At 37.7% G+C, this 26388-nt stretch overlaps 3 protein-coding genes across 6 annotated transcripts; 1 reads left to right on the top strand and 2 right to left on the bottom strand.

The window, feature by feature from the left end:
• The first annotated feature begins 111 nt into the window (after positions 1–111).
• Positions 112–24658, top strand: LOC132194473 (zinc finger and BTB domain-containing protein 14-like). 3 transcript variants are annotated; one of them, XR_009441549.1, is made up of 7 exons: positions 112–421; positions 484–672; positions 801–1137; positions 4293–4352; positions 4409–4542; positions 4596–6091; positions 24476–24658. XR_009441549.1 is itself a non-coding variant. In XM_059615771.1 (6 exons), the coding sequence occupies exons 1-6, from the start codon at positions 239–241 to the stop codon at positions 4824–4826; spliced, it is 1134 nt and encodes a 377-aa protein (XP_059471754.1). In that variant the 5' UTR covers positions 112–238; the 3' UTR covers positions 4827–6735. The 3 variants fall into 3 exon arrangements, 2 of the variants coding, with proteins under 2 accessions (XP_059471754.1, XP_059471755.1); XM_059615771.1 differs by lacking the exon at positions 24476–24658 and having other exon boundaries at positions 4596–6735; XM_059615772.1 differs by lacking the exons at positions 4293–4352; positions 4409–4542; positions 4596–6091; positions 24476–24658 and adding an exon at positions 2183–4262.
• On the bottom strand, positions 6506–17525 carry LOC132194471 (neither inactivation nor afterpotential protein C). Of its 2 annotated transcripts, XM_059615767.1 has the most exons (28): positions 17464–17525; positions 15029–15190; positions 14750–14922; positions 14583–14687; positions 14413–14522; positions 13834–13976; positions 13626–13773; positions 13478–13568; positions 13330–13422; positions 13088–13273; positions 12832–13020; positions 12549–12748; positions 12144–12496; positions 11748–11958; positions 11556–11697; positions 11311–11461; positions 11117–11256; positions 10871–11065; positions 10520–10800; positions 10316–10465; positions 10120–10247; positions 8713–8784; positions 8593–8652; positions 8288–8430; positions 8024–8229; positions 7662–7968; positions 7091–7279; positions 6506–7040 (listed from the first exon to the last, which is right to left on the bottom strand). In XM_059615767.1, exons 2-28 carry the CDS (start codon positions 15165–15167, stop codon positions 6768–6770), a joined length of 4578 nt encoding a protein of 1525 aa, XP_059471750.1. In that variant the 5' UTR covers positions 15168–15190; positions 17464–17525; the 3' UTR covers positions 6506–6767. The 2 variants fall into 2 exon arrangements, with proteins under 2 accessions (XP_059471750.1, XP_059471751.1); XM_059615768.1 differs by lacking the exons at positions 8593–8652; positions 8713–8784 and having other exon boundaries at positions 6524–7040.
• LOC132194332 (protein Wnt-10b-like) lies at positions 18411–23157 on the bottom strand. The gene is made up of 7 exons (XM_059615517.1): positions 23038–23157; positions 21934–22178; positions 19595–19750; positions 19332–19540; positions 19003–19214; positions 18736–18939; positions 18411–18676 (listed from the first exon to the last, which is right to left on the bottom strand). Exons 1-7 carry the CDS (start codon positions 23139–23141, stop codon positions 18505–18507), a joined length of 1302 nt encoding a protein of 433 aa, XP_059471500.1. The 5' UTR covers positions 23142–23157; the 3' UTR covers positions 18411–18504.
• Positions 24659–26388: the final 1730 nt, after the last annotated feature.

Genomic DNA, 26388 nt, shown 5'->3' with positions numbered 1-26388 from the left:
CATTGCACATTTCAAACATTATGACCAGTTGAAGTGTATAATAATATTGTTTTGCAAATTTTCAAATGTTGGCATCACTGCATCTAAACAATTTGTTTTACAACCCACGAATCCCGCCCCTATACGCCCCTATGATTCTCAGCTGGCAATTTTGAGTAAAATGTATACAAAACCAGCGAGATTTTGACCCTTTTTTGTTGACATTTCTCTCCTTCTGGATACCAAGATATCCTCTACAATGACTAGGCAACAAATCTGTTTAAAGTGGAATAGTTTTCAATCAAATATTGTGACGTGTTTTGAGACTCTATGGGAGGAAGAGGGACTCGTTGACTGCACTTTGGCCAGCGAAGGACAGTGCATTAGAGCTCACAAAGTCATTTTGTCTGCGTGCAGCCCGTTCTTTAGACGAATTTTTGAAGTATTATCACAAGTTTTGCCATATTTCATTAAAAGAAACTAATTTTCGACAATAATTTTTAGACAAATCCCTGCCAGCACCCCGTCATCATACTTCAGGATGTCCAGTTCTCAGATCTGGAGGCCCTACTGTGTTTTGTATACAAGGGAGAGGTCAACATTGATCAGGATGACCTGCCAGCCCTCCTCAAAGCAGCCGAGTCTCTACAAATCCGTGGCCTATGCACTGCCAGCGCCCAGGGGAAAGTAAAAGTAAGGCTGCTGAAATTAAATTTAGTGTTTATAATCGTTCATACAGCCCGATTCTGTATGTAAATCAAGTAATTAAATAAACTGGGTTTTTTATTGTGGATGATTAATAGACGAACTCTGTATTTCAGCACTCGCTGATTCCGTCAGAAAGTGGACCTCCGTCAAAGAAAAAGCGTCCTTCCTCGGCCTGCTCATCTCTACCTCCGCCCCCTGCAGCCCTTCCTGTACAATCTGCATTGCACCGAAGTCAGAGCCTAGAGGAAAGCGAGGACATATCTACCTCACTGCAAGCCACTGTCATCCCTAAAGTGGAGCCTAGTTGCGACACAAACTGCGACGACTCCGAATCTCTGGCCAGTCTGCCTCTCGAGGAGTCCATGGATGAAGGGACACCGGAGGAGCTGCAAAAATTCATGCAGCGGCAAGGGGAAAAATTGTCCTTAGCAGACATCAACCAGTTGAAAGGTGAGCTCCCAGTCTAATTATTTACTGTTAATTTGAGGGTGGACACATCATTGTTGGCCGGACAATTTGTCCAGAGCTTAAATGTTTAGTTGTATCTCTGTTAAATGTGCATTGATTAGCTGTGTGGCTTTAGGCAAGTGCAGATTTGATGTGGTTGAGGATAGATCGAGTATTGTTTTTATCAAGGAGGCAGCACCCCTCATTGCCATTGTAAATCTTATGTGGGCACAGTTTTTTGTTTAGTTATTTCATTAAAATCATAAGTTCTTTCTAAAATACTTTCTCATATTCCACTGTTGTAAAGACATAAACCGCTTCAGATCTTTTGAAACTATTTTTTGTTGTCTCCAACCATTCTATGGTGCTTAAAATTTGCTGTATAATACTGGTGTCGTTTTGTTCAAAACAAGTCTTCTACTGTAAGTGTCTATCGGTATCAATCACCTATGCTCCAGCATTTTATAAATTTTTAAAGTTTTAATTCCACGACCCTTAAAAATCATAACGCTTAAAGTGGGACAAAAATTTTTATTTTTAAGCTTCATTTTAATTCTGATTTCATAACTGAAACACTACATTTTTAAACTTACAAAAACTTTACTGCATATATTGCAGGTAGCCAATCTTGCCCAGCTGTTTTTGTAATTGCAGCATTGTTTTTGTGAGGAAAAGTCTGGGTTCTTCATTCAAACATAATTCGCACATCAAGTCGAAATTCCTTCATACTTCCAAATCTTTTTATTTAGCGAGGAAAATTGAGTATAAATGTTAAAAGAAAAATGTTGATGGGTGGACCCTGAAGGAGAGGCTAGTAAAATGCATGACCCTCGATAAGTGGGGACTGATCGCTGGGTGGCAGAATTTTTGCAACTTTTTTCCAGAGGAAGAGGGACAGTGTGCGGGTCACCCGAAAGCTATGTGTAGCGCTCTGCATGTTTGTTTACTGCTTGTGGCTAGAGCTATATATATAAAGTCCGTTGGCCTGCTGCACCCCCACATAGATGGCAATCAAACAGACTCTGATATTGTCCGGCGCCGCCCGCAGGGGAAGACGGTGACGAGGTGCCGCTCGACTCGAAAGTGCTAGCGCCGTGCCAGGCGGAGGGCAACTCGGAAGACGGGCCTGCCTACGAAAAGATGCCCTACGCGTGCCTGCTGCCGAGCAAAGAGATTCTGGCCACGTGGGCCACCGGCCGCACGCTCGAGCAGCTGGGCTGCGACCTGATGAAGCTCCTGTTCACCACCGAGGAGCGCCTCTTGTGCAACGTCAACGGCAAAATGGGCAAGCGCCAGTTCAACACCCACAAAGTCCAGCTCATCCGCGAGGTGTTGGACCACTTTAGCGGCATGACGCCGGCCGAGTTTGAGGAGCAGTGGAAAAGCTGCGTCACCAAAATCGACACGGCCAACCGCGGCCTCAAACGGAACCTGGTGTTGAAAGGGCGGAAAACGCCGTTCATATTGTAGTTGTAGACAAGTTGTTGCTGTGATGTAAGCTGTAGACAGGTTGATTTATATTGACTGCAGCTGTCTCCGAGTCTCAATAATTTTATAATTTTTTAAGTTAGTTTAATTCTGATAAATTAAATGTATTGAGGGTAAAATACATTTTATTCATTAACAACAAATTCATACGACATAACTTTTCATTTAGATTCATTGACTTTTTTAATTTCGGGGGTTTAATTTGATTTAAACTATTCCTCTTATTTTATGAGAGGAATAACTTGTTTTTAATATTTCTGCCAGAGTTTTTGATCAAAATAGTTGTCATCATGTTGTTCCGAGACTTTCGTTGGCAGCCTGCGGTCAATTAATTTTGATTTGACTAATGATATTCACACCATTGTTAATATAGTGCCAATAATGATATAATCATTTGTGGTTGATGTGAGTATACAAGCGGAGAAATTGATACAAATAGCTTCTAAAGACGCTGTTTGTTTGCAAAAGCATGTTGTTGTAAGGAAAAATGTTTATAGAGAGTACTTGCAAACAGGGGTATTTTGTGTACTGATTTTTATAAGTGTTACTAGAGGTGAGATAATATTTTAGAAGCAATATACTGAATATATATATTATACAAAACACACACCGACCGTAAATACTGCTGTATATTATTGTGTATCTGTGTTAGAAATAGTCCAGTAATAAAGGTTTTAACCAGGAAAAATCTTGTGCAGCTGGAATTTCACACTCTTTTTGTATGGGTGGCGTTTACAAAATTGGCAGCCTGTAAGAGGAAATTTTTGGGCCCCAACATAAAGGGAAAGCCTCATTATCAGAAAATACACCTCAAAAAATAATAAATCCAGCCTGGCACAATTTTTTCTTGGATGGCGCTTCTGATTCCTGGACTTAAAGAGCGTAGGAGAAGAAAAATTAATTTTTTCAGTAACAATCTGATGCAAAAGTTTGCGGACAGAAAATAATGAGCTCAAAGTTATCGATCATTTGACCACGGATTTTCTAGTTCATTTTTGGCAAACAATTCGGCCATTTGATTTGTGTTCACCGGCATCATTAGATAGTCAATTCGAACGTTGAAGACGCAAATCTATATAGGTGAAAAATTTAAAGTGTATATCGGTTACAAGGCATATTGCATCAATTTTAACAATAAAACAACTGTAAATGTTGGCTGTGTTACTAAATGTCTTAGAAATTGCTTGTGATGTTGTTATCCAATCAAAATAAAATAAAAACACGCAAGAGATCTCAACAAAGAGTAAAACAATGAGAATGATATTGATAAAAATGTAAAAAAAAAAATGTTCAGCCTGTATGTGCAGAGATAGCAGCAGGACGTTAAATTCCTACTCAACAACTAGCCACTGAAATGAGCCTAACTCGCATTTTAGCCATAAGAGTTTTGGCCAAGGTGACCCACATTGTAAAATTTACCTGGCCAAAAACATCGAATAAAAAGAAAAAAACCTAAAGATGCTTAGATTGTATGTGTTAAAACGCTGATGAAAATCAACCCTTTTAGAAAGTGCAATGTACAAAATTAATGTCAATACGTAAACAAAGAGAAATAAACCATCCAGTTAATAAATAATCTGGAACAAATTTTAAATCATATCTGACCTGAAATCCTTCTTTTTCCAAAACTATTGATGCAAATAAATGTGTTTTAATTTCTCTCTCTCCAGGATGCTGCCGGACAGACTCTCTGGCATTCCACTCTGATTTGAATTTTGATCCCTCTAAAGGTAGCACTACTTTATTAATGATGATTGCCACCAATTTATTTTTTTTAAAAATCCAGACAGCGCTTCATCGTTTCCACCATTTCCGTGTCCCTTCTGCGACCGAGCCTATACAAGCTGGGGATTCCGCAGACGACACATCAAGTCCATGCACACTTCGAGCCCTAAACTGACTTGCAAATGGTGCCCTCAGGTACGCTAACTTATTCAGGATTTGGTTTTTCAATAAACTTATTTTGAACTCAGGTGCTGAACAATCACAATTCGTGGGAGAATCATGTTACCGGCAAGCATGGGTTGGCAGCCGAAGACGCGAGGAACGGTCTCTTGATTTTAGAGGAGGCTCACACTGTCCTGCAAATCCCAAATCCAACCAAGCTGGAGTCTTTGGTGGATATGATCAAGAGAGGAGAAGTTGTCACCGAGCCAGTTCAAAGCCAGAGCGGCGAAAGTAGCAGCTCCAGGTCGAAACACTAATATTCCTAACTGCAATTAATTGTTCGCAAGCAATCTAGTCTCACTGCCATATAAAATTATATGAAGTGCCTTGTATTCTAAAACCGTAGACTGCTTTGTGTTAAAAAAATCTTATGATTCATTGCTATCAGTATATAAGGGCTGATTGTGAGTTTTTGTCGATCATTATGCATATAACAAGCGACTATTTTTGTAATTTTTTGTATCAAAATTTGTCAGTTCTTCCTGAATTTTTCTTTTAAAATCATTATTTGGCCCCATTTGTCCAATAACGGAAACATTTAATTAGAATTTTTTAATTATAAAGGGGCATTACATGTTGTTTAAAATTTAAAACTTAATTATTTTAGTGAATAGTCTTACCTCATACACACAAACTCTCAAGAGTTAGGAATTCTAGCTTGCAATTATACCACAGAAGGATGCAAAATTAGGTTCGTTTTCAGTAGCTCTGTCCATCTGTAGCTTGCCTCTTCTTACCGTGGGTAATTCAAACACTTTCACATACCTTGTACCAAATTTTTTGAAAACCAACCTTTTAAATCATACCAATTTACAAGATTTAACGATGAAATTTTGTTAATTCAAGGATTTATTTTATTTCAACCCGCAGAATTGCCGCAGAAAAAATTGGTCAAATTCTTTAGTTATTTGACTGTTTATATTTACGTGATTTTACGCACTGTCTGTTACAGACTTAAGAAATTAATAAAAACAACATTCAAATTTTTAAAATTTTAACAGTTTAATTAGTTAAACCATAACTTCAGATCTGCAAATTTAATTCAAATATAATTATATTCTATTATTATTATTATTATTTTTTTTTTTTTTTTATAAAATTCCAATATTTTGTTTCCATAAGTCGTTTGTAAAAAAAGTGAGAGTTTAGTCTTGGTTTAATATTTTTAGACTGCGGCTGATTTATTTATTATTGATTTCTGCCATCCGTGTGCTTGCAAGAGCGTGTCATTCAAATGCGCGCCCTTTTACTGTAAAAAAAATAAAGGTACAAATTAGGGGCGTGAACGCCAGGGGGCAGTTGCCACTCTCCTCATCTGGTTCTGAGTTGGGTTCTGATATCAAATCAAAAGTTGTGTTTATTTTTGTATTGTATTTCGGTGCCGAATTTGCAAAAAAACGTTTTTGGATTTATCCGGAAAAGTGTGAAAGTGTTGGTGCGGTAAGAAGGCAATCTAATTGTAAGAAGATGGACAGCGCTGTTGACCAGTTGATGACAACGATCTTTCTGTCTCTGGCAAGCGGTGAGTAAAATCACAAAAGAAAAAGAAATTGTAGTTTTTAATACCCTTTGAATGAAGCGTTGAATCATTGGTTTTAAATTAGAGATCACCTTTTTAGTAGTTTTTTCTCACTTAAATTAACTCTAGCAAAATTAAATTGCGTGTGACATTATTTAATTATCATGCGAGAAGAGGTTTTGTGTGATAGTCGGAATACATAATATAATTAAGCGGCATAAACGCTCTGCCCTATAATCACAGCAAGTTTTTGAAACTTTTTAAAGGGAAAAATGTGGGGAAAATGCTGTAATATTACTTTCATTTTAAATCAACTGATTTATTGACACATCAACAAAGATCAAAGAATAATTGTCAATAAGGATAATAATACCTCATTTGCAATTTTGCAAGCTGCAAAAGTAAATAATAAATTTTGAAAATTCACTATTTTCAAAAATTAAAAATTATTAAATTGCTACATTGAAAATTAAATATCTATGTTTAACAACTGCAAATATTTTATATAAATGAAAGCAAAATAACTAAAAAAAATTAGACCAAAATTCGAGTGGTTTTTGACGAATATTGCTACATTATTTTTGTAAGCCATTAATAACTTGCTGAGCAAGCTGCTTAAATTAATAAATAAACTATATTTTAATAAAATTTGCGTATTAAGTTTTTTATATCATTGCATTCAAAGATCTGCAACGTCGCCTTCCACGATGACTCCCGGTGCCAATTCGTGGCGATTTTTATCATTTTCAAAGCCCACATTTTTAGTCTTCTGCTTGACCACCGCCGAGTATGAGGGTCCTTTGCTCGTCTGGTCCACGTTGTTCTTCTCCCACATGTTGCTATTGTCCTGGTTGTATGAGGAGATTTTGAACGAAGAAGGCGCGTCGTCTGGTGAATAAATGTCATTTCTTTTCATTGAGCCGCGGTTGTAATTTGTCTTGCGCAGCATTCCCTGTTTTTTTAAATTGTAACAATTTTACTGCTAATGGTTAAATAATTTACCTGGAAATTAAAAGTTCCTGTGTCGCTTCCGGACATCTCTTTCCCGATGCTCTTCAGCTCTTGGATGTGTCCAGCCGGCTTGGCTCCAGATCTCGCTGGATAGTTGTTGCTGCTTTCAAACTTTCCTCTCACCGCACTTACTGACTTCATGGGAATGTCGTTTGAAAATTCGTCTGGTCTGGATGCGGCCTATTTTGTTTTGTAAGAAAAGTTAAAACAATTAAGACATTAATTTTATTTGAAATTTTAAAAAGAGTTTTCGATTTGAATATAAATCATATTACAGAAGATAGCAGGCTCCAAAAAATCTATTCTCCTTTAAACCTCTGCAGAGGGTTAACAAAGTATTTCGATATATGAAACTAATACAATTTTATTGAAATTCAATTCGATCTCTTTATTTAAGCCGAGTAATACTCTTTTAAACGATTTCTGTGATAATTGAAAAGTGATCGCCTTAAAATACTGGCGCTTAGATTTATTAATAAAAAAAATATTCTTCAAAATATTTGCAGCCTACACCAATGAAAACAATTTGATTCTTTTAATTTTTTTTTTTAATTTTACTCACAGCAGAGGTGGAAGGTCCGGGTACCGGACTTCTCGGCTTTTTGGGCATTTTGGGCTGATTGTCGAGCAGCTCGCGTCTGTAGGGCGTCTGGATGTGCGGAGTGATTTTGTTCTGCTGGTTCACATTCGCCAGCTTGTCCGCGGCGTGGCCTGCGCCCGTCTGGCAGCCCTGGTTGCGCAACTGCTTCTTGTTGCGCTGGAAGACTTTGTTGCTGTCCGCTCGGCCCAATTTATTTCGCCTCAAGGGTGCGTCCCAGGTGTCGTAGTCCCTTGGGCCTCGTCTGTTGTCCGAATACATCGAGTCAAGCCTTCAAAGATTTGTCACTCAACAAAGGGGGTTATCTTTTTTTTTAAATTTTATACCCAGCGTCCACGGGATCGCAGAAGTGAGACGTGTCGAAGAAGGGCAGCATGTGGAATTGGAAGGGCACTTTTCGGACGAAGACGGGTTGGCGTCCGAGGATGAAAGAGGCCTCGTTGCGATTCACATTCTTGATGTGGTCTTGAGAAACTAGTTGCATTTCCGTTTGTTTCATGCCGTCCGTTGCACCTTGGTTGTACATGTGGACCTGGAAGATTTTTGTTGCTAAGAATAAAAAATCTGCAGTGTTTTTCTCTTGTTCGTACCTGCTGGCAGAAGTAAACCAAGTCCTGTTGTCGTACCGAACGGTACAGCAGCAGCATCTGGAACAAGGATCGTCGTCTCCACCTGCGGCAACACTTTTTCAACAACCGTATGGTCTTGGCGTCGTAGACGTCGGTTCCACTGCCTGAAACCGGTTTGGACATCCCCGTGCTAATTCACTCTTTTGTTAGACAATTAAAATGAGGGAATTGGCGATGTACAGTGTAACTTGTCGTGCGGATGAATTTTGACAAGAGATGAAAAAGAGACAAAAAATGTAAAAAAAATAGTTCTCTTTTCACCCTACCTGTATACTTGTAGCCTTTAGTTTCCTCAATTTCCTTTCGCGCCTTGTATCCCCTAAATTCTGTGTTGCAAATTGTAATTACACTTTGTGTCATTATGTACAATTTCTATAGGCCATTACGTGTTTGGATCGCTAGTGCAGCGTCGTCTTCCGATTGTGGCGGTTTATTCAAAACAGATCTTGGGTCAGAAGCTTTCGCTAAAAATAAAAATAAAAAATAGACAAAATCATAAAAAAAACCTCTAAATGGTTTTACCCACGGAAAAAATGCATGTGGACCGTATTGAGGGTGAAGATGATAATGTGGCATGAGACAACAAAAAGCAAGATTAGAAATTTTCTGCAGTGAAAATGCTGATTAGACACGCCACATTTATCATTGTCTAGCCTCAAAAAAGTTTTGGTCCAACATGACTCGGTCTGGTTGGTTGAAATGAAATGAGAACACACCGCGTCTTCGATAGAACAACATGTATATTACTTTATTGGTTATGTATATAATATAGACATTATAGCAAAATACACTTTGTGATGTAAATGATGGACAAAAATTTGTTTAAGAGCTATATAAGTTTTTCTTTTTGATAAAAGTTCCACTAAAAAGTTAAAAATTTGTCGCTTTCAATGATAAGTGTTGGCGTGACTAAAATATCAACAGCATTTATACCTGTATCAAAACAAAATCGACGGGAAAATGATAGCAATAAAAATTCAGATTTAAAAAATATTTGGTCTATGTAGATAAAAAATATGTAAACTGGAACTGCTAAAATCTCAAAAAATTCAGAAAAATTGTTGTTATAAAAAAATATACACTGTAAAAGTCTGATCTTGCCAAGAAGTTTCAATTCATTTTCTCCAACTGGACGAAAACAATCAATGACAAGTATTATTTATAGTTTGTGTTACTTTTATGATAGGAACTGAAAAAAAAATAGTACTTGACAATTCACGAATTGCGATCTACAAAACTAATAAAAATGAATGGTGGAGAAAAACCAGATGTTCTATTCACAAAAGTATGTGTATATGTGCTTACTACGTATATAAGAGTAACGAATTGAAACTGAATTAAATGGCGATTATTACTCTGAAGGTGGAGAAATTACGATTTGATCTGTAAGTTAAAGGAGAAGGATTTACGATAGTTCTATGTAGTGCAATATATTTGATTATAATTAAAACGTGTCATCTGTGTATAGTATACTGTTTTGCACTTTGAATCTAATGATGATCTCTCATGGGAATTAGTCACATAAATAATTAACTAAAAAGACAAAGCTCGAGTAACGTTTTAGATAACGATATTGAGAAAAACGTATATCTATAGAGTCTAGAGACAGAAATGTTTGTGAAATCTGCCCGACTACCAAACACACAAACACATAGCTAACTAAAATACATCGTCGGAGGCCTCATTGTCGGCTGCCTCCTCAGGAGGATCTTCGAGATAGTCAAAGACCGAATCGAGAGGCTGCCGGAAGCGCGAGATGTGCTCAGTTTCGGCCACCGACGGGCGATCTTTACCGTAATTGGCAGGGGCGTTTGCTAGACTGCCAGGCGTCTTGTCTGCAGCGCCCACCTTCTTCTTGGCCAGGAAGGCGCGCATCATCGACTGTACCTTGATGATCTTCTTCACCTGCTGCTCATACAACCTAAAGAACAGAGTTTTTTATGGCAATGGTTATTAAATAAAAAATTTAGTTTATCGTGAAATGTTTACCTGGCCAAATACTCCTCGTTGTAGTACTTGAGGTACACCTTTGACTTGCCCATGGCGTAGCCCTCCATCTTCAAACGCACCATCAGCAGGCGGCAGTTGGCACCAGTCATCTCGACGTTCTCATCAAAGTCGAAAGCCAAAAACTTGTACCTGATGAATTTTTAATTTAAAATAATGTTGTGCATCATTAACTCCTATATATACCTTCTGAGGAACTCGCTGAAGACAACTCGACATGGGTAGCCCTTCTGGCGAGCCCTCACCGTATCCACAACTCCCAAGGCCCTAAGCTGCTGACGCACGACCTCGGTTTGGAATCCTCTGGGTTGTCCGGTCAACTCGGCGCGCAGGCAACGAACAAAGTGAGTGCCACCAGTGTTCAGAGAGCGCAAAATATCCAAGCTCGCAGCCCTGAAAGTGGTAGTGGCCGTGCGCATACGACGAGTTTGGCTGAATTGACCCTTGGACTGAGTGTTGTAGCTTCTCTGAAATTTGCAATTTTAAATCATACAAAATTTTAATGTGTTTGATTCGTGAGATTTTTTTATGACTCACACTCTGCTGTTGTTTTTCCACGACAAGAGCGGCGTTCCACTTGCTCGCGCGGCGCTTGACTTGATTTTCAGGCATATTTTTCTGCGCCGTGGTCACGTCTACAGTGGACTGAACAAGGTTTCCGGTTCGGGATAGCAAATTGGTGAATAGCATGCTGACAGTGTCATTGGACGACAAACGCAGCGTCTCCGTGATCTAAATAGATTAAAATTTTAAATAACCATGGCAAATTTTACAGTTTCATACTTCAGGGGGAATGAAGTCTCTGTTCTTCTCAGCCATGTCTTTGACTTCGTAAGAGACCTTCCCAGTATAATGGGCCACACTGAATTCAGAATACGAGGAGCTTTGCAGGAATGGAGTCTTCTTACGAGAATTAATGGACTCTATTTTTATATTATTAGTTTTCTGAAGAAATATTAAAATTTATGCAATCTGACCAATAATAAAATCCGCGTTTCGAGTTGTTCTAGTGGCCTCGTCAATGAGCCACATAATACCGTCAGGTTTTCCCATCAGGACATCAACTGAGGGCCTATTGTCGTAGAAAGTCAAGTGCTCACCAGGAACCTCATCTTCCAAACGCTCTTGCTGAAATGAACAACAAAACAATTTTGTAAAAATGAACTTTTAAAGCATCATGTAATTGGCCCATCAACTTCAATATTTAGTCCATTTTTCTCACCATCTCCCATGCAAACAGGCGTTGCGTGTATTGGTACTGCAACTGCTCGTTCAATGTGTTGACGAATAGTTGCTCAATCCTGTTGGTTTGGAAACATTCAAATCCGAAGAGATCCAGAATGGAAATCATGTGACGATCTCCACTACATAGAAAAAGTTATTTTTATTGTTTCTTCAAATTTAAGTTAATTACAAGACAGCTCGTGAGTAGGCGAGTTTAAGGTTGATGAAGTTGACCAGCCAGTCGGCCAGTCGTGAGTACAATGCCCTGGCGAGGGCGTCTCTGGCCAGTTCGGCCTCCTCGGGAGACTGCTGCATTTTGACAGCATTGCCTCTCTCAATCATGCAGTAGTTAACCAAAGCCCAAGCAAATTTCTTTTCGTCAATGCCAAGCAATTCAGCAACTGTTTTTGTAACATGAAGAAAAAAATGAAATAATTTTTTTTTTCATATTAACCAGTAATAAATGAAAGTGGGAAAAATTGGCTTAAAAATTTCAAATTTCCCTTTATTGTATATCATTTGTGATAAGTGTTAATTTTGCTAAAGTTGAAAAATTATTTTCTGATAAAATTTCAATTAATTTTACCTTGAGCAGAAATTTTGGGGTTTTCAATTTCAGCTTTACCGCTGCCACCGTCACGGAACCTGACCTCGCCAAGGACAAGAATGGCGGCCAGAATCTTGTTGACCGTTTCGAGGTTTTCCGTGCCAAATTCCAGGTCGAGCAGGGCCGTCTTGAATTGCTCATACTGCCTGCAGTTGTTGCTGGCCGAAGTTGGGTCTGAAGGCACCTTGTGCTGGCTGCTGAAGCCGCTCGGAGCGCTTACGGAGCGCAGGTAGCGGTGCAAGCGACCAGATTCCAGGTGGTATTTTCCCAACTGCATTTTTGCCTCCATGGCGTCGTAGAAGTAGTAAAACAGATGGAAGTTGCCTTGGCGCCTTTAGAATTCTTTTTTTAAGAAACTGGTTTGATAGAAAGTTGATTTTTTACCTGTCGTTGGTTGTGATTCTCCATCTTTCAAGTTGATAAAGCCAGAAAATAGCACCGCTCACTTTGCCAGTGGACGTGAAGGTCACTTGGGTGTTCAGAACGTGGCGAGTGGAGTTTCCATTGATAGGGGTGCAAGCGTTTCCCACGGCGTGAATGATGGTCATGCTATTCAAGATGCGCACGGCCACAGCAATATTTCCCTTTACGTAAGAAAAATGTGATTAATAGAAAAAATCGGATCCTTCACAGAAGATAATTGTTAAATATTTATACAAGGTTGTACCTTTCCAAGATAAAGAAGATGGCGGAGGAGGTGCATCATATTCGCAGTCTTTCCAGACATGCTCTCGCCACTCAGCACAATATGCTGCGGCTCGTCGTGGTGCAAAACGTCTTGATAGGCACAGTCAGCCACAGCGTAAATGTGTGGGCGATTTTCAGACCTGCTTTTGAACATGTACTTGCTCTGGATCTACAATATATCCAAAGAATTTTTGTTATTTTATAGATTTATTTTTTTAATGTCTACTAAATGTAACCTCGTCACTGTAAATGTTGAGGGTTTCATTGGGATTGAGAAATAGTAGAACGTCGCCCAGAAATGAATAACAGGAGCCCTTCTTGAGTCTATTCTGAAGCTGCTCAATGACCAAGTCTTCCGTCAGGTTATCCAAGGCAGCTAAATCCTCAAGGTACATAACCTCGGGATCAGAGTTTTGGTCACTCTAATAAATATAAATATAAAAAAATACCCTCAAAGAAAAAATTTATATTTCTGTACCTTGAGGAAGTTTCCTCTGACCACTACCTCCTGTCGCCTTTCCTTTTTAACATGTGTCACACCATCGAGCAATGATTTGATTTCACTTGACAACTATAGAGGCTCATTAAAGTTAAAAAAAAATGAGAATCTAGAACTATTTTCTTACGTGAGACGTATTATCAGGGAGTTCAGTGAGGAAGGGATGCTCTACAAGTTCTATGACGACCGGACGGTTTTCAGGATTTTTAACCAAGCATCTAGAAAGTAGCAACAAAAATTAGTGACTCTCACATAATTCACTTCTCTGGCCTCACTCGTTGACAAAGTCATTGAAAATCTGCGACCAATTAGCGGGCCTGTGGAACGATGGCGGCGGATTGCGCACAATTTGGAAAAGTGCTCGTGTCGGGTGGATGTCTTCGAACGGTGCCTTTCCATCGGCTATTTCGATGGCCGTGATACCTGTATTCAGGATTCAGGGTTGGTTAAATTTTTAAGGGAATTTTGTATGCTCGGCCATACCTAGAGCCCAGGTGTCGACGCGATTGTCGTAGACGTCGTGGCCAATCTTCTGGCTCTTCTGCTCGCTGGTGACCAACTCGGGGGCCATCCAACACGGAGACCCCACTGAGGAGCCTCTCTTGCCCATGGTACTACGCAGCTCCCTGATTTCGAAAATTTTAAATTTTATTAACAGAGTTGATATTTTATAAAATTTGTTTTGGCAATTAAAAGCTAGAATATTAAGTATATTGATTTATTAAGAAAAAATATGAAGGGAATCCAAATAAAAATCAGATTTAAAACCTTCTTAAATATTTCAGAAAATGGGGAGTGCTAAATTATTGGAATTTATTTCCACATTGATATAAAAATATAATTTCTAGGATATTAAAGTATAGTTTTTGGTCTTTGGTATTGACTTGTTTTAAATTTTTTATATAAATAGTCAAAGTACATTTAATCAGAATTTAAAATTTTTTGTCACTAAAATTTAAAACAAAACGATCAAATTTGAACAAATTTAAATTATTTTAAAATTTACCAATGTAGGCCTAAAAGTTTTGTTTGGAGCAATACTAAATTGAAGTTCTAAGATACCTGGAGAGGCCAAAGTCAACCAATTTAACTTCGCCAGTTTTCGTCAGGAGAATGTTGCTACCGCGGATATCGCGATGCATGATGTGTTGCTGGTGCAGATAAATCAAAGCCTATAATCAAGTATCCAGTTTTAAAAACAACTTTTTAATAATTAAATTTCTTATTTCTACCTTGATGACCTCCTTCATGACGAACGCAATGTGGATCTCTGTGAATTTTTTATCGGCCTTGTAAAGCCCTTTTACCAAATCGATGATTGATCCGCCCTCACAAAGCTAAATTATAAAATATTTCAGTGAAAAAGACGAATTTCCACTGAATAAATCTTAATTCAAACCTGCATGACCAGCCACAGTTGGTCTCCATCGCGACTCTTTTTGCAGTAGGCACCGTAAAAGTCAATCAAGTTGGGATGATCCGAGTGGTCCTTGAGAACTCTGTATTCTTCCTCCAGGTCTTCCCAGTTCTCGTCGGTGATTTTCTGGATCTTAATGGCCACTTGCATATTTCCTTTTGGTGGAGAAAATAGCAAGATATCGGTTCAATTAAAAGAAAATAAATTAAACCAAATGATTAAAAATAATAATAATAATAATAAGTTAGAAAAATTGCACACCTTCCTTCAAGTCAGTGGCTTGAAAGACCTCGCCGCTTACGCCGATTCCCAGTCGCTCCCCAAGCTGGAAGCGGGGGCCAGGGTCGGGAAGAGAATCCCATTTGATGGCACCGCAGGAGTTTCGGCTCCGCTGACTCATGCTGGATGTTTAAGGTCTGCAACCTGGCAATTTTCCAAATGATAGTTTGTTTAATTGAATTGAAGTGGGATCGGAGAAAAATAAAATTTATTCCAGATTTATTCCTAGTATCTAAATCCGGATGATTATTTCTCGGAAAGTTGAATTTCAAGTATTTTTAGAATTTTATCAGCTTTCAAAGTGTCATGAATTTTTCCCTAATGAGTCAATTTTCAAAATGAAAAGAAGGAGTCTGAAAAAATATTTTGATTTATGGTTTGAAATCTTCTCCATCACGTTAATTTTCATAATTTATTTGCAATTTTAGGAGAAATTAGCAGGATTAAAAAAAAAACTGACCCCATAATCATATTCAAGACAGTCGATTTAAAAATTCGCACATTTTTGCCACCTTTGAAAATTCAGTTAAAAAATCTTAGATAGTCGTTCATAATACCACTAGTAATTTCTCTCATTTTTGCTTGCAAATAATTTTGTTAGCATCTTTGGAAAAAAATAATCCCTTTCGGTTACAATACATAATTGTCAAAATTTACTGTACATTTTCTAACTTGTTGATTGGGAAAAAATTAATTGAATTTGTCATTTTACCCCTCTGATGAAAGAGCAAAGTTTTCACAAGCTATATAAAAGTACGTGCGGTGACTTGGATTTTAAGCCAATTTGCCACGTTGGGTCAAGCCAGCAGAATTAGAAGCCGCAAAAGGTTGCAATTGTATGGCTCCTTGCGTCGACTGGCAGCAATAATGGTGCGATCGGCCGCGCATGTAACAGAGACAACCACAATAGTGCTATCATATTTGGGTCACTGCTCTTGGCAGAAATTCAGTCGGTGTTCAACTGAGTGGAAAATTTTCGTCTGCGGAAAATCTTAAGCAAAATTTCTTCTAGACGAAAACGTATAAAAAGAAAAAATCCTTTAATATGGGATTTCGATTCGTTTGTTTCAATCTTAGGTGAGAATTTTTAAACAAAAGAAAAATGAAAATTTCATCGCAAAAGTCTAGAAGGGTGGAACAAAGAAAATTTTACTTTGCCCCCTTTTTTGACATTTGTACGCAACACGATTTGTTAATTAGCTTTGAGATGTAAAAGAGGGACCCCATTTATTTAATTCACTTGAATTCGCCTGCGAGTTTGCCTTGCCTGGGGGGGTTTTAATATGGTTTCATCCGAGCCGTCGTGTGTCTCTCTTTCTCTCTGTAATTCGCAATCAACCCTACTTAGCGTGTGCATAATATAAGTTGTAATCAGTCCTGTAGTGACAGTCATTCATAACGCACACCTTTGATCTTCCACTCGGCTGCATCTTTTCAAAAACGTATGGGCGTATGTGTAGTGTGCGCACGCGAGCTCTTGCCGCTAATTTCCAGCCCCTTGTCTGTGCACAGACAACGCGCGCTGCCATCGCTGCTGCACTTCAATCCGTATGAAACAACGAGTGAGCGCGCGCGCGACACACACCGAGAGAGACTGCTGAAGGGTGATAATAAAACAACCCCTTTTCACGGAGTGCGATTTCAATGTTCGTGTGTGTCTCCCTAAAAGCTATTTGGTTATATTTCGTATCTCTCCTTGCATAAATGAAATCCTTTTGGAATTTGAAATTCTAAAAAGCACCAAAATTTGAAAAAGGTGTAAATCAGTCTAAAAAAAAGCGGTATTCGGGTCTAGAAAAAGGAAAATAGGAAATAAAAATTTTTTGATTGACTATCTCATGCAGTCATTGCTTTGAAGGGATGGGAAATCTCTATTCAGGTCATTGGCAATGATTTAAATAATACATAGTGGAAAATTATTTCTCCAGAAGCGCTGGAAACGTCTGGTACGTTGCTTTAATGAAATAATAAATTGTGCGCTTTTCCTTTCGTGAATGGAATCAAATCAATTGGATCAAACATTGAAGAGGGACCTGATAAATTTTGTTAACATCTATTCAACAGTAAGGGCTTGATTTTTATTTGTTGCAATGCAGAATAATGAATAACTATTCTAATTCAAAATTTTTCTTCGTCTTCATATTGTTGAAATTTTTGTTACTAATAAAGATAATAATAATGATAAAGTTTATCTAAATTTGTGCAAATACATTAATTAAGAATACACAAAGCTAAGTCAGTAAATGGCTTTTCTTTCGCCTAGCGCGCCTGTCAGTTCGTCAGATATGCAACCTGCATGACTGAGTTCAGAATACAATAGAAAAATGTAATGAATTTTCAGAATATCTATTATCTCCACGTATCAATTCACTTATTTCGTCGCAAAAAGTAAAAATATATCAAAATGGAAATCTTACCTCCAAGCATACGAATGAAAAGTCGAGGTGACTGTTGTTGATGATTCTTCGGTTGCCCGAAGACTGAAGAATTCGCCGCGCGGTAGGGCGAGAAGCAGATTACACCGTTCGTTTATTCGATTAGGTTCTGGCCCCTACCCCTGGTATACCTGCTACACTTTCATTGCTGTGTTGCTCTGGGTGGTGTCAATGGGAATCCATTTAACACACCTTATTTGCATTTTTTCTCTTCAGATCGCAAGAACGAAATCAGAACCGACGTGTTAAATTATATGTAACGTATTTTAAAATTTAAAGTATGTCATTTTATGTCACAAATAATTTGAAAGAAAGATCGATACTAATTTTGTTTTATATTATTGAAGAGGTTAAATACGACTATTAATTAAAAAAAATGATATAATGGAATTTTTCCACGCAAATGAATTTCATAATATTTTTGTGATGATTTTTCTCTTTTATTTTTGCGCTTGAAAATTTCCCTTCTCGATCCTTCTACTGGCAGGCGACTTTGAAGCACACAAAATTCTACGCCGAGGAGAAATCTGTGCCTCTGCGAAATCCTCTGTTTTACCCTGACTGCTAAGGGCGAGTTATTCGTGCAAGCGCGCATTCCTGCTCGCTGCAGTGATGGCCAACTAACTACACAGAGGAGAACTATTTCCCTTTGATCTCTCGCAATGGCAGTGATGTCAAAAAGTTGAAGTGCCTCTCTATTTCGCTGCCTGCAGCTTAACAAGAGAGCAAGCCGCTCTCCGTCGTAATAGGACTAATATCCGCGCGCAGAGTTCACGAACAAATCTCCCCTTTAGGAAGCAGCGTCATTTTGTAATCGTGGACTAAAATAAATATTTTTTTCAGCGCCAGACGGAAACGCGTTTTTCAATAAATGATTAAAAAAAATGAGTAAATTAATTTCAATTTCATTGCTAAAAACGTGCTGCATTTAATTCAAAAGACAAAAAGGAACTGAGCTTGCATTAATATGATAATATTCTATAAATGAGCAAAATACAAAATGAGGGAGGTGTGCAAGGAGACTCACTTGCAAACGGTCACCCACTCTTCGACAGTGCAATTTTTACACATCACTTGGCAGCACCACTCGAACCGGCACAAGCACTTTTCAGTTATTCTCAATCTAATCAAATTATAGCCGCGACCGCAGCACATGGAAGCACACCCGTCGTTGCCTGCGCTATTTTTGTGGCACCTACAAAATACATTTTTTTTCTTCATATAATAGTCATCGATAATTTTATATTTTCTCACCTTCTGCTGGTTGTTCCTGGAAAGTCAGGAGAACTCTCGCAAAAATTTGGCGACTTCTGAAAATACAGCAAATCTGCGACGTCCGGCTCCTTCCGACTGCTCCTCCAAAAGTAACCCCTTCTCTTTCTCGTTTTTCTATCCCTCCTGCCGTTTGTTTCGATGTCTGTATTCAGTTGAAGCGATTCAGGTACGATTTCTTGCACACTGAATATTGACGAAAAAAATTTGTAATTTTTATTTATTTTTGGCTCTTTTTAAAACTCCCACCTATTGTCAGTCTCTTCAACCTCCTCCAACTCGTCGCTCTCTCCCCTTTGGCCAAGATTACCCTGGCCAACGAGGATTGCTGTCCAAAACTGAGACTTCAGGGTGTCGCCCACCTTGCGAAATTCTGGCACTGATCGCCAACATGTTTGAACTTCGCAGCTGCCGGAAAGGCCGTGGCATTTGCAGTGGCGTTTTGCGTTCGCCATCACAGCCTAAGGGAAAAATGTAGAGCTTTTTAATAACTGAAAGGATTGATTTAATTTTATTTCAAGTGTTTCTATTTAAAAAGTAAAAAAAAATGCAATATTTTCATTAAATGGGAAACTTACCACTCTGCCAGCGTTGTTGTTGTGCAAATTAACTTTGGACTGGAGGTCAGCGCCCCTATTTTCTCTGGAGTCCAGAAAAAGCTTCGAAAACTGCATTCCGAAACGCAAGTTGTGCGCGCAACCGCCCCATTTCCAACTACTTCTCGTCTGGCGGCGCAGTTTTTGACGCGGCGTTTCGTTGTCCTCCAAGTTCACCCCATGTTCTGGATCTGCCAGTGTGACAACTTTAATTTATTTGATTATTTTCGCAAATCCGAGCCTACCTGACCTATACTGTTCTTCAGGAAGGGTGCGAACGTCGATAATTTCCTTCTTTTCGCACCCACAATTTGGCAAAATGCCGAGGCCGCACGCCCGAATTATTGTGTGCATCACGCCGGCGGATGAAATCGCAAACGCAAAAGCTGATTCTCTGTAGCCTGTAAAATTTAAACATTTACTTACAGAAATTTAGACATATGATTTTTCTTTTATTAAATGCATGGGTCCAATTCGTATGCCCCACTTCAGGAAGTGTTCCAGGGATTTGATTACAAATTTTACAATCCTTGAACAAGGTAACCGAGCCACAGACAACAATAGGCATAATAGACAACTTTCCATTAATCTTCGTCCACTTCTTTTAAAAGGTTATTTTCTGGAAAGCAGTGATTTATATATTACTTCACAATATTTGCACTGTTTTGCTTCATTTTGAACTTTTGGAAACAAACAATCTGAAAAATTTTACTTCGTCCAGCAAAATCAATTTTCCGTTATTCAATTTTACTCCTTATTGTGCATTTTAATATTCTTCATTCAAACGGAATATATCTTTTTACTTGTTTATATAATTTATTAAAAATTATATTTTTTCCAATTTTTTCGTGTGCTTATTATTAAGCAAGGAAAATTTTAAAAGGACGTCGTCCCCGCCTTTCCATTCTTCATTAAAGTTTGCTTGTTGAAACTCAAATCCTTGCGAGGCAACAAAATCTCAGCAAATCCGGTCGTGCTCTCGACGACAAGGAAATTGTGAGAGGCACTCGGCCGGTTGCGCAACAACCACTGCAGACGACGCCAGAGAAAGGAAGGAAGAAAAGCAGCCGAGAATAATGTATGCTACAAGTTATTATTGTTTTATGCTGTAGGGCTGGAGAGTGGAGGTCACATGTGTATTGTGGCGAGCAGTACGTGCAGCGAGTACTGGCAATTAGGCACTCTTGTTTGCAGCATTTCACGCCCTCAGCGGTCATGCTCTGGAGAGCTCGCTGCTGGCTGGCCGGGTATTTCGGTGTACACGCCGTACTCCATTAGCCCAACAACCAATGACCTCGCCTGCCTGCAGACACCACTTGTCAACTCGCTAATATACTGTTTCAATTTACAAGCAAATGCTAAATTTGATGTTGGCATATAATGAAATGATGAAACTTTTTTTAAGGTAGCTAAGAGCGTTGCGAACTAAACAAAATCTGGGAAATTATAACTTATTTCTTTTGAGGCTGAAAGTTATTAGTTTGTGGATATCATTTCCAAGGAGATATCACAAGAAGTGCAAGAACTGAAATTTTGAGCTCCTTTTGGGAATTTTCAAATATTTTTTTTTTTCAAAATTGGCCAGACAAATTTCATTTCGCCGCAACGGAGTTAGTGTTAAAGTAAAATCAATATAGGTTCTTCACTGTTAATAATTAAAATTAGTCTAACTTACCTGGAAGATATTTGCTCTGATAGTAAAATATTGAATTTGCTAAAAGTAAGTAACTCTTTAAATCATAAATTTGACTTTCCGACTTTTAGTTAATGAACTGTGAAGGAAAATATATTTGAAGAATTTAATAAACTCTCATCTAATTTAATATATAGCTCAATCGTATATAAAAATGCGCCAATAAGTTTAAAAAATCTAAATAATTACCTGTCAATCTACTTCTAAAGCACAGAACAATATATTTGCTCCAAAAAAATTTAGACCTTTCTTATTAAAAGCCGCAAGATAAGTTTTTTGAGCGGAAAACTCTTTTAAAGAAAATCCTTTAGATATACTACAAGTTTTTTTTTTTTTTAGAAACTTTAAACAATAAATTTGCTTATTTTCACCAAGGAAGCCAGATTTTATTTTTTCTGATCATAAATTATTCTAATCGTCATGATCATACAACGCTTTCTGAGATTATGCTAGTCTTTCATAGCACTCGGCAAAGCTTTCCCTGTTCTTTTTTGATGGCGGAACAAGTGGTATAAGATGGAGGGTTTGGCTTATGTTTTGTTATTAAATCACAAGAATTGCGCCGTTGCTCTCATAAAAAATCAAGCAATATGCTTCTTGTATAAAGGTTAAATTCGCAGCTTTACTTGAAGATGGAGAGTTATATTTTAGGATATATTTTTGCATGCCTTTTATTGTATGTGATTTTGAACTTCCAACGTAATTACTCTGGGTATATTAAAATAATTGCTCCCCTTAAGCTCGTTGTTAGGATTTCAACCGCTTTTTTGCGAGATTCAATTTAGTTTTTTCTGTTTTTGAGTCGTGAAAATAATTGTTCCTTTAGTTACACGTTACGAATGAATCTTTGTCGATTTCTCTTCAGAATCGGATCAAATGATTGAAACGCACCTTTTTTAAGCAGTGTTGCGCTGTGAGGATTCCTGTTCTTGAGGCCGCGCAGAGACGAACAGTTCCACCTGTTCCAACGGAATTGGTACTGGCACTCGGCGACGGCTAACTTGAGGCCCTGAAGGGCGACGGCCGTTTCTAGAGGGTGCCGCAGACAGGTCGACGACTGTTCTCTGCTGAGGCCTGGGAAGTCGCGGCAGAGAATCACTCCAGCCCGGCTCATTACTCGAGCTCTTCTTTCTAATCTGCAATCATAATCGCAAATAAAGTAGATCATTACTTTATGAAGCCTAAGCTCAAAAGTTACCCCAGATGAGAGCAGAGGAACTTACAAATTTGTTTGTCAATTTGGAAAGAAATGTACGGAATTATCCTATTGCTTAAATTATTTTAGAAAAAATTGGTTTTAATTTTGGATATCATTTTTATACGCTCAGTTATAATTTTTTATAGGAGAAATGCAGCATTTTCCGTTGAGAATCCCCTATTTGAATTAAAAATTTTATTAACTTTTGCATTCGCTGTTAAGTTGGAGCAGCGTTTCGCGAAATTTGTGTCCACTTTTGGAAGCTTAATAATTTTTATGAATGGTTGAATAGGTAGGAAATATTCAATTTAGGAATCATTTTTAAAAATATTTTATATATATATAAAATACTTTTTACTTCGAATTATTGCTTCCAGACGCGACTGAATACAGATTTAATTATAAGTTATACCGTGGAATGAGATGCCACCCGCATTGAATGAATGCTCCGCGGCACAGTTTCCACTTCTGTGCCAGGCGTACTTGCGTCAAAGTATTTGTTCAAGAGCGTGCATTTATAATCAAGAGCTATTATTATAATGCTATTTTCCAAATAAAGAAATAATTTATTTATTTGAAAAATAACAAAATTATGAAATTCATTTGTAAAATGCTTTTGGTGTAAACACAATTTTTTTGATCTCTTTGATATAGCCAATTATGACTTAATTTCTAAGTGAAATTGTATTTCGGATATCATAATATAGTGATTGAAATTCCCCTTAAGTGGCCACCACTTTTCTCGAATCCACGTTTATGAATAATTTAAAAATTTAAATTTTTAAGAAGTTACTCACTTGTTAGCTAAGGTGGAATTTGAGGGTTGGTGAATAATAGGGAGGTTGGCGGCCAACCCGAGGCCCAGCACAATGCTGACCAAGTGAAACGATATGCGGTACATCTCGCACTAAGCCAGCATCGTCACTGATCCCTCGCAATGATCCGACTTTGTGCGGCGGCTCGAGGGTGACACCCCCAACAGAGATTTAAACGCAAGCGCTCATCACCCTTTGCTTTGCGTTTTGCATCCCTTAATTAGAAGCAGTCGCGCCAAAGCAATGCCGCGCGCATGAAAAAACTCGCCGCCTGTGTAAAAAAAGTTCAAAAAATAAATAAAAGGCTCACTGCAGCGGATGGGGTCTGTTTGATCTTGGAAGTTTAGCAAAATTATTGCTATAGTGCCGTTTTGAAACAATTCAGTTTCCCTCCCGCAATAACTAACTATTTTTCAGTACACAAATTATTTTTATTATTTTGACAAATATAGATACAAATAAATAGGTTTTGTGATTATTAAGGAGAATAACCTACAATTATTAACAAAAAATTTCTATTTAGGGTTGATTCATCGCTTAGTCAATAGAATGTACACAGAATTTATTAAAGTCAATACGCTTTAACAAATTGTTTCATTGAGTTTAAATTCTTTTAAAATACTCTTGGCAGCATAAAATACAGAAATGAAGTGGAAAACTGAAGAGATGATATTCAGGAATTCAATAGACTTTAGAGAAATTAATTTTAAAAAGAAACAAACAACACTATCAGTTTTGGTTGTATTAAATATTTATTTAAACACATAAGTTGTATTAAAGGACTCCTTATTGACATAGCCAGATTAAGTCGCTAACAATGACGAGGCTACAATGTCAAATTTTTTTTCCTCCAAAAATTGTTGAGAACGGTTACTGTTGTTGCAAAAGTTATTGCTTTGACAATATAATGGACTCCTTATTGGCAAATTCTCACAACAGTAGAAGCCAATTTTTGTGATTGTAGTGAAATTTTAACTCCAATTGTTGCAAACACAAATTGAAAAAAATGTATCCTGCATTCATTATAGTCGTTTATAATTTAAATTGTATGATAAAAATTTAAATTGCACAAAAACTTATAAACATTTATTTAGAGAAATTCAAGCAAACATGGTGTTCTTTCAAAATTGGGAGAACGAGCCAACTAACAGTGCTTGTGATTGATTGGAGCAGAGGGTGATCTTTATTGGGTCATTAGGGCACCAGCCGCGCGCGGCGGCTGGTTTATTTAAGACGTACCTTTAAGTACATGCATTGTGCTTATGGGAGAAGAAGTTCCTCTCCCATTTGATTGTGAATAGTTTTTTTTTTAACAAAACGTATACAAATACCCAATATGTAATATTGGAATTGATTAATTTTGCACTTGTTAATTCTGAGTCCGTCGGGCCGAAAATCACATAAATTATTTTTCTCGCAGATTTGAGTGGGTCGGCGCCTTTTCCCACGGTACTCATAGTCGACCGCGTGCTGCTGCTGATCGTCATGTTGATGCTCCTCCAGATGGGTCAATGGAATGCCACCAAAACCTGCTTCTGCTGCTATGGCCGTTGCCTACCTTTCAGTCAGATGCTCCGATAACACGCATCGCATGGCATCAAATGTATTATGTTATTCGGCCGACGATTTTTATCCGGTCTCGCGCGACGGCTGAGCAGGTGAGCAGCACTTAACTCATTTCTCCTTGTAATACTCGCGGCGGCGGCAGTCTCGCTTTTTACCTCCGCCCGCAAAGTGAATTTTGTCAGCGTGTGAGAAATCAAACCAATTCTCTCCCAAGCAAATTGTGCGTAAAATTGCTTTTATATGCCGCGGTTTTTTTTAACTTATTCACTAAATTTTAGTAAATAACCCATTTTAATTGTAGCGAGAGTTAAAATTGAAAAATTTGACAGAGAAAAGTTATGTTGTTGTTTAAAATTTGGTTTGTAAATATAAAATTGTTCATTGTAAATTTTTTTGCTCCCTTCTTTTAAAATCTAACAACAACCTATGGATTTAAAAACAAATTTTCAAACAAAATTCACAATTAATTTATTTAACAAATATTTTTGGAGCCTTTAAAAAAAATTAAATTAATTTCTTTCCGACTGATCAAGCACGTTGAGACAAGCACTGAGTAACAATACTAATATGAGAGACAAAAATAACAAACACACACGGCTGCGGCAGTAGGATCGGTTTTCGTTCTTATAAGTTCTTATAATACGGTCGAGGCGATTAGTCTTTTTCTTTCTCTTTCACGGGCTGCTGCTGAGAACTTTTAAATCCCCGGTGGAACAAGTGGTGCTGTCAGTGTGGATATTAAATTAGTGTTAATTTGTCAGCATGACTACTAAATGAAATTTATATAACCTGCTGAAGGATGGGAGAAATAAAATGTCACTTCATTTGCATAAAACCATACAAGCGTATCATTCGATTAAAAAATTCTAGGTGTGGTGGTGATTCACTGGCCAGCCGGCCTGTCCGCAAGTGCTCGCTCATAAAAGCAGCCAAATGAAATATGAAGTGACTTAAAAACGGCTGCGCATTTTTCATCATAAAATATCACATTATTCCAAGCCGGCTAATGCACGAACGCAAAATTAGCCAGGACGACAGCGATCGATTGTGAATTTATCCTCGTAATAAATATTTTTTTTATCTTAGGTTTACGTTTTATTAAAAAATTCAAATGTCACAATGCGATAATATGTTGAAATGAGTATGTTATTCATACTAGCGAGATATTTAATTTAAAAAAAGCGTTAAATTAGTATAAATTGTTTAGAAGTTCATTTCGTGAGATCAGATTCATAGTGAGAAGAAAGCAAGTAACAATTGCTGTAAAAATAATTATTTATTTATAATTTTTACTTTTGTTTCAATCTATGACTTCAACATGCAACAGAATCGCAACAGAAATGACACAATTTGCAAATAAAAAGTTACATCTGTTAATATTTGTATATAAATTGGAAAATAATTTAAACCCTTTTTCATCTGACCTTTAATAAAAGCATAGATTGTATTACGTCAATTTCTTCCAAATTCATTACATTAATTAAAAAATAAACTTATTTATTACTTAAAATTAAAAAGAGACCAAAGTCAACGACTTATATAGATTAGGGCCTGAATGAGAAATATGAATTAAAACATTTATAGAGGGAATCATATGTCAACGACATTTTCGAGCTATTAATATATTGTGGTGTCTGCGAGTTTAGGGCTCTTCTTTTTGTTCGGTGAAAATAAATGTGCGCGGCTGACACATTCAAGGATCGCTCTCTGTGCGTATATAGCTATGTTTGCGCGTCGCGCAGACAACCAACCGATAATGCATGGACT

Source organism: Neocloeon triangulifer, unplaced genomic scaffold (assembly GCF_031216515.1).
Source record: "Neocloeon triangulifer isolate White Clay Creek 2 clone unplaced genomic scaffold, ASM3121651v1 ptg000006l, whole genome shotgun sequence".
Lineage (NCBI taxonomy): Eukaryota > Metazoa > Arthropoda > Insecta > Ephemeroptera > Baetidae > Neocloeon > Neocloeon triangulifer.
The sequence above is the reverse complement of the archived record's forward strand: the minus strand, read 5'-3'. Positions and strand labels throughout refer to the sequence as shown.